General features: G+C 33.2%; 1 protein-coding gene and 1 long non-coding RNA gene across 7 annotated transcripts; both read right to left on the bottom strand.

The window, feature by feature from the left end:
- Positions 1 to 413: 413 nt before the first annotated feature.
- Positions 414 to 1708, bottom strand: LOC127150019 (uncharacterized). Its single transcript, XR_007821940.1, has 3 exons — positions 1570 to 1708; positions 1146 to 1477; positions 414 to 1004 (listed from the first exon to the last, which is right to left on the bottom strand). It is a non-coding gene; the product is annotated as an uncharacterized LOC127150019 (long non-coding RNA).
- Positions 1709 to 4147: 2439 nt separating this feature from the next.
- On the bottom strand, positions 4148 to 8938 carry LOC103483982 (trehalose-phosphate phosphatase A). Of its 6 annotated transcripts, none has more exons than XM_008440866.3 (13): positions 8628 to 8938; positions 6885 to 6932; positions 6312 to 6777; positions 6069 to 6209; positions 5907 to 5978; positions 5714 to 5806; positions 5561 to 5614; positions 5346 to 5447; positions 5185 to 5262; positions 5000 to 5069; positions 4815 to 4885; positions 4635 to 4727; positions 4148 to 4498 (listed from the first exon to the last, which is right to left on the bottom strand). In XM_008440866.3, the coding sequence occupies exons 3-13, from the start codon at positions 6603 to 6605 to the stop codon at positions 4445 to 4447; spliced, it is 1122 nt and encodes a 373-aa protein (XP_008439088.1). In that variant the 5' UTR covers positions 6606 to 6777; positions 6885 to 6932; positions 8628 to 8938; the 3' UTR covers positions 4148 to 4444. The 6 variants fall into 6 exon arrangements, with proteins under 6 accessions (XP_008439088.1, XP_008439089.1, XP_050942623.1 ...); XM_008440867.3 differs by having other exon boundaries at positions 8452 to 8742; XM_051086666.1 differs by lacking the exon at positions 8628 to 8938 and adding an exon at positions 7677 to 7776.
- Positions 8939 to 12209: the final 3271 nt, after the last annotated feature.

Here is a 12209-nt window from a genome sequence, read left to right as displayed (position 1 = left end):
TACTCATCGCGCACATATGTTTAAGCGATCGTTTAGTAAAGTCTATACGATCTTCTTAATAACCATAAAAATTATTAAGCGATCGTTTATAGAAACCACACTGATATCTAAAATAATATTAAGCGATTTCCTAACGTTCAGGTGAAGAATATTAAGTGATCGTTTATATGTATCAAACTAATGTAAAAGATCGTGCACATATCTTTAAGCGATCGTTTAGTAAAGTCTAAACGATCTTCTTAAAATCATAAAAAATATTAAGTGATCGTTTACCTACAAGTAGTTTTGCAACATAGAGAATAATTGATACTTGTGATTTATGTACATATTTCGCAACATACATGATATACAACTACTAATTGAAATGCCAATTGTGATATACATGATACTTATGATTTATGTGCATATTTCAATACATAGGAGTGTTGGTCCATAATTGAAATGCCAATTGTTTTCTGAAGTACGACATGTTTTCTTGACATAATGTATCTAAATCAACACCAGCGCTATGTACTCAAAATACTTAATGGTGAATACGCCACAATCACTATTATTTCGTTGTAGTGGAACGGAGTCGACAATGACAACTGGCCAAGATTTCTTGTATGTCGATGATTCACCTCTTCTAACAAAGAATCCAGTACTATCTAACAAATTTGGCACCAACTCTCGAATGGGTAATAATATGTTTCTCATCTCTTCGGCAGTTGTAAGTGACGAAGCGAATCCCATACCTTCGGCAGTTGTAAGTGACGAAGCTCATAATGCATTAGTGTGGATAATGATAGAAATTAAACATCAATATTAGCAAGAACATGGAACCAAACCTTCTTTTTAAGTTCAATGTGTTTCGCCCCATTACTTGTGTCATCCTCCTTTGGCATCCTCAACCAATTAGGGGTACCGCTTGTGTCAACGTCTTTGGTCTTAGCATTATCCACTTCTTCACTTTCTAGTGTATGATCTACTAAGCCTTCAAACCCCTTGCGGTCTCCTTCGTCACCCTATGGAACCTCAAAATGAATTAGTGTGGATAACAATAGAAAGTAAACATCAAGATTAGCGAGAACATGCAACTTAACGTATAAGTAATTACCAAATATGAAACAATTAACGTCAATACAATTAACAGTTTGATTCCTAACCTTTCTTTGAAATCCAATGTGCTTCAATATGGTTGACATCATGCCCTTCAATTCGTCAATATCTGATTTTATGCTAGTAAGTTGCCCTTCAACAACCGCTACTCGATCTTGGAGACTCCAAATAGCCTTTTTCATTTTAGACTTCGACTTCTGTTTCTTACTCTGATCTTTTTGAAGTCACCTTCATCATTAACAACTTCTCTTCCTCTTTTTGAACCACCATTCTTCGACTGAACAATGGTAGATGAGCGGAGGTTTTTAAAAAGTTCACCTGAAGCAATTTTCAATTGCTCCTCTTCATGTGTCATCTCAATGACCGCCTTAATTATCAACTACAAAGAGAAAAAGGAAAATGTATTTAGGACAAAGAAATAAGCACAAAATCATGCGATCCTTAAGTTAGTTACTATTGCTTGCTACTTACCATTGGCGAGTTAAACACCGGGCTTATAGTTTGGGACATTGGTGATTATTGGCACACCCACCTCAGCATTCGTGGTATGGCTTCATCGTTTACTTTATCAACACCACATCCAATGATGGTTGGTATAGACTCATATGCCCAAACCTATTCCACATTTGACAAACAAGTTTAGGAAGTGCCACAAGATATATATAGATATATAAAAAAGTGGTTTCACAATCGTTTAAATATAACTAAACGATCGTTTAAAAACAACTAAGCGATCGTTTAAAATAACTCAACGATCGTTTAAAATAACTCAACGAACGATCATTTAAAATAACTAAATGATCGTTTAAGATAACTAAACGATCGTTTAATTTTAAATGTATGCATAAGTTTTGAAGTAAGAAGTAAGAAGTCACACACCTGTAATGCATGCGAAAATCCATTGATAGTATATTTTTTTGTCTTAGTTGATTTCTTCTTTCCCTTGGCATATTGCTTGTCCAAGGCTCTTTTCAAGGCACTTAGCGTGCGTCCAAAAACAATCCCGTCCCAATCATAATTATTAAATGTATTCCAATCATCAGCAATCTTGAAAAAATCAATGTCAACTTTGGTTCGCCTACCTTTTCCTAACAAAGATAGCTCTATAAAGTAAACTAAAGCTAATTTCACAATATCATTGTCATCACCCTCGTATTCCAAAAATATATCCTCTAAGTCGCTTACATAAATACACTCCTTGTCTTTGAAAAACTTCTTCAATAATCTACTATTTCCAACCAACTGAATAGACTCCTTTTTAGGACCCATATACCCGTTATGATGTTAAACTCTCTCTACCAAAAGTACAAACAACGCCCCCTAGTAAGAAACTTATATAATCCTTTCCTTCATCTTCTACCTCCCTTAACAATAAATAGGGGACGAGTGGCCCATTAAAGACAATATTTAGGCTCAAAAAGTGCCCAAACTTTGTTTTCCTAAATAAGGCTAATTGATCGGGTTGGAGTTTGGTCTTAATATTATGTGTTGTCTTTTCTAAATGAGACAAACAACTTACTATGGCATAAAAATGATGGGAAGGATTAATCTTGTACAAGGGTCCGTCGGTCGATGTCGATGTCATAATTGAAGCTTGAACAAAAAGGAACAAATTCAGAGTTAAAGAAGGGATCCAAAGAAAAAGGAGCAAAATGCCAACTATATTTAACTTCATTTCATTTCACTACCCATTTAACTTTCTAAGAACCTAAACCAAACTGTGACTAAACTAATTTCCAGCAAATAAGTCGTCCCAAAAAAGCCTAAACCAAACAGATGAAACTCACAACAAATACCTAAACCAAACATTTACAGCAAATATATTGAAAATAGGTTAGAGATAAAACTCACTGAAATAAGAGAGAACGCTCAAAGTTGATTGAATGGTTCGAAAAGGAGAAGCGACGAAATGCACTAGAGGACCGACGAATAGTCGGAGTATCTTTGAAGAGCAAAGCGGAAAATTTCAAAAGCCAACAAAAGGAGTTTTTTTTTTTACTTCAGGTGTTCTACGCGAAAGAGAAGGGAAAGCGAACGTGGGAAGAGAGAAAGGAAAAGAGAGAGAAATTTAATGAAAGACATTTTTGTCCATTTACACCTAAATTGTCCTAAAACTCTTTATTTTGAAAAGTTATCCCAAAAGTCATTTAACCCTCCTTTTTTAACCTATTTTTGGTAATTTCCCAAAAATCTTCTACATGAAACAACATGCTAAGACAATAAGAGAGAAGAAAATTTTATTTTAAATAAAGAATGAAAAAGAAACGATAATTGTTACTTGAATTAGGTATAACTTAGAAATATCCATATTTATACCGAAAAATCTTGTAATAAAAGGGCATAAATGAAACATAAAGTTTTTTTAATATATACTTTTGTATATACTATAGAGTTGAAACCTCGTGATTTTGAGGAGTTTCAAATGAATTTGGTTGTTTGTTTTTGTAAAAAGAATGATTTTAAAATCTAAAACGACTTCAAATCATGCATGTTTTTATTTAAAAACTGTTTTATCGAAAATGGTCGAAATCTGCTCGAAATACAAGAAAGGAATCTCATGCAGCCAAAACAAGCATTGAGATGCTAGTAAACTACATAATGGACATCATCATTTTTAATCTTCAATTAACCCAAAAAAACATGAAATTTATTTTATAAAAAAGAATGACGTAAAAATGATAACAATTCTCTTTTTTTTTTCGGTAAAAAAAGATTAAACTTGTAAAACTTTTTTATAAGTTGAAACTTCAAACTATAGTAAATTAATAATTGGGAAGTAGGGTTGGTTTCATGTGAAGGGTATTATATACCCTAGAGATTTATGATAACATTACAAGTCCATAAAATGATGCCACCAATCACTGGGGACATACACAAACAATCCCACATAACACACCAAAGCCAATAATAATAACAATGTTGAATTGAATAAATGGAATGAAGGCATTTCTTGTTTGTTCTTTGATATATATATATATATAGTTTTGAGAAGGGAACATTTGATCTACAAAACTCTAAAACAGATAAAAGAATGAGATTCTCTTGACAGTAGTAGAAAAGGTAAGTGAAGTATATTAATTTAATTAATGCACCCAACTTGACTTTACAAAATGAAGATTAAAAAAGAACAAAAATAATAATAAGAAGCAAAAAAAACACAACAATGACCTTTGACTTTGAGCAGAAACAACAAACGGGCAACTCTGAAATCTGCCTCTTCTTTGTAAATCTGCTCCAAAAATAATATCCCCTTCCTCCTTTTCTATATTTATGTGTATACCAACCATTATTATTCCTTCATAATATCAATCAAATTAATGTTATGCTGCCAATTCTCTCTTCATATTCATAAAGCACTTGACTTCCTCCATGTCACCAGTGACTTCAGAAACTCCATCACCTGCATTTCCATATCATTCACCCACCTCTAATCAGATATTATACACTTGGTTTGTCCAAGCACAGGCTCAAAAATGGCTAAACAAATCACTCAGAATTTGAAGATGTTTAGTTTCCAGGGTTATGAGAGTTTGTACCTCAGATGGGTCTCTCAAAGAGTAAGCTGCACTGCTTTCCTTCGCCACTGAAGAGACTAATATGCCATAACCGCAATTTCTTTCTTTCAGTACCTGTAATTCAACTCCTTTCATTTCTAAGTTTGAACTTCCTAGCGGGAGATAACCATGGTATAGGAATTAATGGGATGATAAACTTACCCGGAAGGCATCTTCATCCGTGCGATCATCTCCTATGTAAATCGGGAGCACTTCATCGCAATTGTTAAGTCCTGGAGTACAGTTTTAAGATTTTGATGGTGTCAAAGATAGACATTGATAATAATTAAACTTGAACGAGAATGTTCTTGAAAGGAAACAAGAGTTACAACTACTGGCTTTCTTACCTAGAGTTTCGAGCAAGAATGCAACAGCTTTGCCCTTGTCCCAGCTAATCACAGGTCGCACTTCTAAAACCTGTGGATCCAAAACACAGAGATCAGAAAAATAGAGGAAAACTGATGGTAGTATTTAGAATAATCGAGTATCTAATGACAATTTGATTGAACTGCCATTAATGATATCGAAATACCTTTCGACCATGACTGACACGCAGGCGGGGGTAGTCTTCCAAAAGGTCATAAACAGAATTCGCAAGAGCATTCCAGTTCTGAAGAGACAAATTCAATTAATTGGTGATCTTCCCTATTAATTGGAAATCTTCTAGAAATTGATATTTTCGGGACATGGTACCTTATCATCCACATTTCTATAATGAACAGAGACACAGAATTTGTTGTTTTCAACTTTTGCTCCAGCAATCCCCTTGGTGATTTCAATCAGGGATTTGTAAACCTGCCCAAACAAGAGAAAATTTTTCATTCAAATGCCATAAACCATGACACAAATAACAAGTTGTAGCCTAATGTAAAAAAAATATGTTATTAGGCCAGAAAGTCGATGCTCACCTCGTCTATCAAAGGTAAAAACTCACTAGCAGGCTGGAACATAACTTCCTTGCCCTAAGTAATGAAAGGAATTTATGTAAGAGCACTATCGAAATAACATCAAAAGAGAGATTTAGACATGACTGTTAAAATGGACAACTCTCATTCCCCTACCTGGTCGTCAGTTGAGTGTCTATCAGAGACCATGATGTCCATTCCATGACTACCAGCATAGTGAAGTTCGCTCAGTCCAATAAATTCGTAAACCTGAACAATTGGAAAACAAAGGTGTTCAAAACTTAGAACCACAGAAACCAGTTGAATTCATTACAAAAAACTATGCAACAGATGAAGCATAGCAACAAACCTTGTCACGACTTCTTCCACTAATTATAGCCGTTGGAAAATATTTTGCAGCCTCTTTTACAGTAGCACGCATCTAAGAAATTTACGGAGTGATTAGTCATACTTGGTAGCAAGGGTGAAGTTATTCTAAACAACTTATTTACAAGCAATTACAGATTCTTACAGCATCAGACATGAAAGCGCCATCAGGGTTATCTACAATTGGTGAGAGAGTGCCATCATAATCCAAAAATAGTGCTATTCTCTTTCCTTTTGCATGCGGTACGATCTGGTCAAATGAGGCAAGTGCTGATGGATACTTAATCTGAAAATGACAAAGTGACATATAGCAATACATAAACAACTTGTCCAAGACACTCAATAAAACTCTTCCAACATCAGAAGGTGATTGCAAAAGGAATAGTACCATCCAATTGCGATACAGAAAATCCGGATCCAATGATGAGAGCTCATTCACATCGTCCTTGGAAATCCTATTAGGAGGAGGAGATGAAGATTTCATAGCATCTAGCCAGCTGCTTGCTCGAACATCATCAAGCACACCAGTTTTTTTCCTGGGTATTAGAAGCATATTTGGCGAGAAACCAACTCCTGGAGCAGATGCATAGGGCAACATATTCAAATGCACACCGAGCCTAGACTTGCTGATAGGCGCAGGGTCGGTGAGTATGGGAGAGTTGTGATTCGATTTAAGATCCATATGATCCGATTTAGAGGTTGATTCAAATGTATAGGTTTATAATTTTACTTGCTACTCACAAAAATAAAGCGCACTTATGTCCTCTAACCAACTCTTTTATCAATAAAAAACCACTTTTTCAATGTTTTCTTATCACTACCACTTGGCACACGATCCATCAAGCACAAAACATCTGAAAGTACATCAAAAAAGAAGACGTTAGAAAGTTGTTGCTATAAACTTCAATAAGCATTCAGATCGAAAAACGGATAACAGAGCCAATCTTATTCAAGCGAGTACCTTGTCATCTTCCTAACAATCTGAAAAGAAACCGTGGAGAAGTACTACCTGAAAAGTGTAGTTCATACAGTTAAGAAAAAAGCTTTGGGACAATAAATATAAATATAAAACAAAATCACACAGATCTCACGGTTTGTATCATAACATAGAGCGTCAATTTCAACATCAAAATAAGTACTCTGCATCTGTTTTATAATTTTTATTAGCGAGGAATGCAATAAAACTTCAAGGTGCCGTACACAACATACAACAAACGAAACAACCATCACAAAGAGGCACGCAAGTTTATAAATATCTTGAAGCTCTGCCACTACCTAATAAGTAATATGTTTTCTGGAAGTAAAGTTCATCTCACAAGAAAATATCAACTAAACCGACAAATTAAAACAGTGATGATAAGTCAGTTTACAAAAAAAAAAAACCTTTAAGGAAGTAAAGAATATATAATGTAAGCAGCAGTAAGATAGCAAAGCAGATCTAAAACTGGAGAAAACCAACTAATCCTTTTGCAACTTAGAACACTAAAAGAGTGTTAAAAAGAGTTGTGGTGAAGAGCAGGAAGTTAGTAGAAGAGCTTAAAAAGAGTATGCAAAAGACTACCACTACCACACAGTAAAGAGGAAACACAACCATATGCAACCACAAATTATGGGCCTACATAGAAGCAAGTGAATAAATAAAAAATGGACAAAGAAATAAAGATTCACTTTCCCAAAGGCCATAGATGAAGTAAAATACTAAAAACAAGATTTTGGTGGCTATTTCAATGGAAGGGCAATAAATGCAACCAACCATCAAACAGAAACATGGCTTTTACAGTTGTGGCTACAATAAACAGTTCCTAATCTATAAACCCAATTGAAGTAAGGTGAGAAATCGAGCTCGATTATTATATCATCAAATATCAAATGTGGCGACAACCAAATAAATGTCCCATCAATTTAATAAGAAGAAACTCAAAAAAAGGCGAACCAATTGGAAACAGTGCAAAATGAAGTATGATTTTGCGGATGGGGAAAGAAAAAATAAAACTGAACCGATCAATCAAATTCAGAAAAGAAAAGGACAAAAAGAACTCCAGTAAAGAAACAAACATACGAGCTGTCATTCAACCGTATATGAAACGAACTCCACAGTACAATCAGGGAAATTTTGTAGAGAACCCAAATTGAATTACATTTACCCCAAAGCATAGAAAACCTATTTCAATTCCATAAACCCAATTCGCATCAAGTCATACCATAATGGATTCAAGCACCTAAAATCCTAAAATCCATCCAAACACGTAAAACAAACGTATCAACAATTGATTAAAACCCTATAAATCTGCACGGCATTTTAAACCCAGTTTTTCTGTTAATAACAAATATTGCGCCGTCAAAAACTTAAAACCCCAATGAGCAGAACAAATTTAAAAATAAATACAAGTACCATACGAAAGAGAGGTAAAGCTGCAAAGGGGAAAATTCAAACGGAACCGAAATGCAAGCAGAGGCCAGGAAAATGCAGATTCAACACCAATAAACAACAAACGATAATTCAGCAAAAGAGGGGGGAAAAAACGTACTCAATCGATTGTTGAATTAGAAAAATCGATTAAAAAGGGGAAAAATTGAAGACCCAGATGGAAAAACATAAATACGAAAACCCCAGAAGAAGTTATGGGTTTAAGAGGGAGATATTAGGCCGGCGGGGGAAAAAGTAAAGAAGGTCAAAGAAGGGAAAGAGAAAGAGAGGAAGAACCTGAGAAATGTGGCGAAATGCAGAAAAACAAGAACCCGAAATGGGGAAGAAGACAGAAGAAAGGAAATGAAGCGAAAAGAGAAAGGAAAAATCTTGATGCAGAAAGGAAAAGGAAGGGAGGAGAAGAAAATCAATTGGTTTTTGGTTATTTATAGAGAACCTCTGTTTCCGATGGTCTAAGGGGGCGTGGTTGTTGAATCCGGGAACACCCCTCATACACTGAATCAATCTTCACGCGCCAACCTTCATCGTGTTATCCACGCCGCCTTTTCAATGATCCAAACACATTTTCTCTTTTCCTACATCTAAACATCCAATCAATTTTCTTTCACTTTCATCTCATTTTTAAAATGTTTATTCTTAGTTCCGAAATTAAATTAGTTATTTGCGTGAAACCTTTTCTTTTCTCAATAAATTAACTAAGTAATTTCAAATGTGCGTACCAAACATATTAGTTATGACTTGTGAACAAGATTTCAAGCCACATTTGTTAGGTAACCTTTTTCCTTCAAAAAATTATTTTTTTTCTTTTTTCTTTTTTCTTTTAGTTTAGAGACATGTTGAAATAAAAATATCTAAATATAGAATTTAAAGAAAATAGTTGAATTATAAAGATTTAAAATTTATAATCAAAGACTAATGGTGGTCTATTATTTGATTTGGGTGCAGCCCCTTACATAGAAAGAAAACTAAATTAAAATATTTGATTACATACGTCAACAAAGCGAGCGAATTTCGGTTGTTTTTTACGTCTAAATTCCGTTTTTTGTTTACATAAATAAATAAATAAATAAATAAATAAAAATAACGGAAAGAACTAAATTAATTATATTATTTAAAAGAAAGGAAAGAAAATAGGTCAAAAGTCATCGCCTGTGGGACCCAGAGCTAAGTTACGTGGCTTACAGCTATTGCGTAGAAAGCGCGTGACGACACGTGTGGCCGTGTCGAGGCTGACGGGGCCACGTTGTCGTTCCGTGGGGCCCTCCACGTCAGTGTTGGACGTGTGCGAACGTGTCGTCCCTTTCGGCTACAAGTGGCTAGCCGTCGGTGCTCGTCACTCTGTTCCCACCTGGCGCTTTCTAATTCGTCCGAGCCAAATTTTGTACACAACGCAGGATTTTTATGACGTGGCAATCTGGACCACTTTCAATTATTTCTTTTTTTTTCTTAAAGGTATATGCAAACCTTTCTCTTTCATAGAAAGATTTCTTAATTTCTACTAAGAAAAGTAAATAAGCAACGAGGGAGAAATTTATATTTGTTGATTTTTAACATTTCACCCATCAAATTCAAACCCTAATTTCCAATTATTCGTTGGCGTGGGCAAAAATCTACAACTTCGGTTAATAATACACATTGTTTCTTTAGACATGTAAGAACAATCGATACCTATGGTGTCTGAACTGAAGAGCACGTTTTATGTAAGTAGATGCACTCATTTTTAAAATATATATTTTTTTTGTTCTAATTTTAATCCTAATGTATATGTTAAATGCTTGTTTTTATATATTATTTTTGTTAATTCAAACCTAGTTTAGTGAACGACGATGCTAATTATAAGGACTAATGGCTCGATCTCACGTATATGAATCATTGTCGATTGCAAAAGAAAGAAAATAGTGAAAGAATTTTAAAAGATAATGAATAGATTATTCAATAACGTTGAATGATATGATTTATAGTTGTCATCAATAACTACGCCAAACTTTATTCGAATATATGACAAGTTTTGTTATTCCAGATGAAAATTTGTGATGAATACTAAGTATGAACTAATGGGGATCTTTCAGTTGGTAATGTTGACTAGGAACAAGAGAATAATTATATGATGCATAGGGTATATTAATATATTTACTTTTGAATTTTGTATTGTGTTTGTCTATTCAAAATATATCTTTTCCACGTCTTTTTACCCGACAATCATGAGTGAAAATTTTTAAAGCTTCTTTTCGTAGTCATTTGGTTTTGATGTTTCGTCCTTTAAAATTCAACATATTTTTTCTCACAATAGTTTATTTTTTTCTCAAGCAATAAGTTGAATTCTTTCAAAAATTCATTAACAAAATCAAGTTTTGTTTATAAAAAAAATATTATTATTATCTTGCTTTATATAGTTTTTGAAATAATTTTGTTTGTAAAAAGTAGATCACAGAACAAGAGAAGCGTAAATAGTAATTCAGGATGACAATTAATTTTTTAATTCACTAAATTATGTTCGGGTTAGCCTTCATTATTTCTATATGGTTTATATTAGGATATAAGTTTTTGAGTTTTTCACAAGTTTTTTTTATACACTAACAAATGTTTGTAACAATCAGTTGAATTTGAAATCTAAAGATAATACGTTGGAGTGATGAAGCCTTTGTTCAAGTCATAAAATAGTTCAATAAAAATTCAAATACAAACGTGGAAAAACATAAAAAAGAAATTTTAATACAAGCATGCAAACTTCAACTTTGTTTAATTTGTTCTAAAATAGAGTAAAGTTAAAACGTAGGAAAAAAGTTAAAAGATGTTGGTAGGCCAAACAATCTCCAAAACTAAAATAGATTTGAAACACACATATCAATTTGTCAGTAGAACAATTTTGAGTATGGAAATGTGGGTCATATCAATATGACTTGGTTAAGTTTGTTCTACGACATCTCTCGATCAATAATAAATTTATATATGTCAGTCAATTGAATTATGTTTAGAGCTACAATAAATCGACCACGTTCTCCCAACTCAAATACATTTATATTTAAAATGCATTAAAAAAGAGGTTAAAATTGATTCTCCCGAGAAAGACTTGCACAGAAAGTAAACAAGGGAGGAATTAAATACCAATAGGAAATTGGAAAAAGTCTTCATAGAATAATAATAACAATAGGCTTTCCTTTAGTCAAAATTTCATTTCTAAAAGGCGAAATAACTTCGAAACTTACAACTCCACCATTCCCTCACACAATATTCCTTCACATTTATTTTTCCAAACCCCGTATCAAAATGAATTATTATAATCTATTTTAATGAACGGTCGATAGACTAAGAAAAACTTACTATTTATGTCTATTTGACAAATGTACAAACTTCAATACCACAATGATGAATTTGATAGAGTTGACTTATTTAATTAACATCGTCAATAAGTAAAACACTCTCACGTAAGTATATTTTCAATGGAAATACTAATCAAACAACGAATGAATTACAATCATATATTATAAGTTTTTTTCTTTTTAAGATATATTGAAAATATGAACTAAAATAGAATGAAATCAACAAATAGAGTAATTAACTTTTCATAATTTCTCACTTTCTTTTTTTTTTTTTTTTTTTTTGGTTGGGTATGTGCATTACATAGAATTTGCAATACAAAATTAGAAAAAAAGTATGAAGGTGATTAAGTTAAGTATTAAAGGAAAATGTAGTATAATTATAGTAACAAAAATCAATTGTGAAAAATAAAATAAAATAAAATAAAATGGAAAAGTGAGATTGAGTGGGTCCCACTGAATTGTGGTTTTGATTCCAATTATAGAGAGACAAAGAGGAATGAATTTTATTTTTTTTACTTAGTCAAAGATGCTGACAATG

This window comes from Cucumis melo, chromosome 6 (genome assembly GCF_025177605.1).
Source record: "Cucumis melo cultivar AY chromosome 6, USDA_Cmelo_AY_1.0, whole genome shotgun sequence".
Taxonomy (NCBI): domain Eukaryota; kingdom Viridiplantae; phylum Streptophyta; class Magnoliopsida; order Cucurbitales; family Cucurbitaceae; genus Cucumis; species Cucumis melo.
The sequence above is the reverse complement of the archived record's forward strand: the minus strand, read 5'-3'. Positions and strand labels throughout refer to the sequence as shown.

Excerpts from the sequence above, each read along its gene's own strand:
- LOC103483982 (XM_008440866.3), bottom strand. The coding sequence starts at position 6,605 with ATGGATCTTAAATCGAATCACAACTCTCCCATACTCACCGACCCTGCG. Across the intron at positions 5,263-5,345 it reads ATAGAAATGTGGATGATAAG|AACTGGAATGCTCTTGCGAA; the intron begins GTACCATGTCCC and ends TTGTCTCTTCAG. Across the intron at positions 4,728-4,814 it reads CGGATGAAGATGCCTTCCGG|GTACTGAAAGAAAGAAATTG; the intron begins GTAAGTTTATCA and ends GTTGAATTACAG.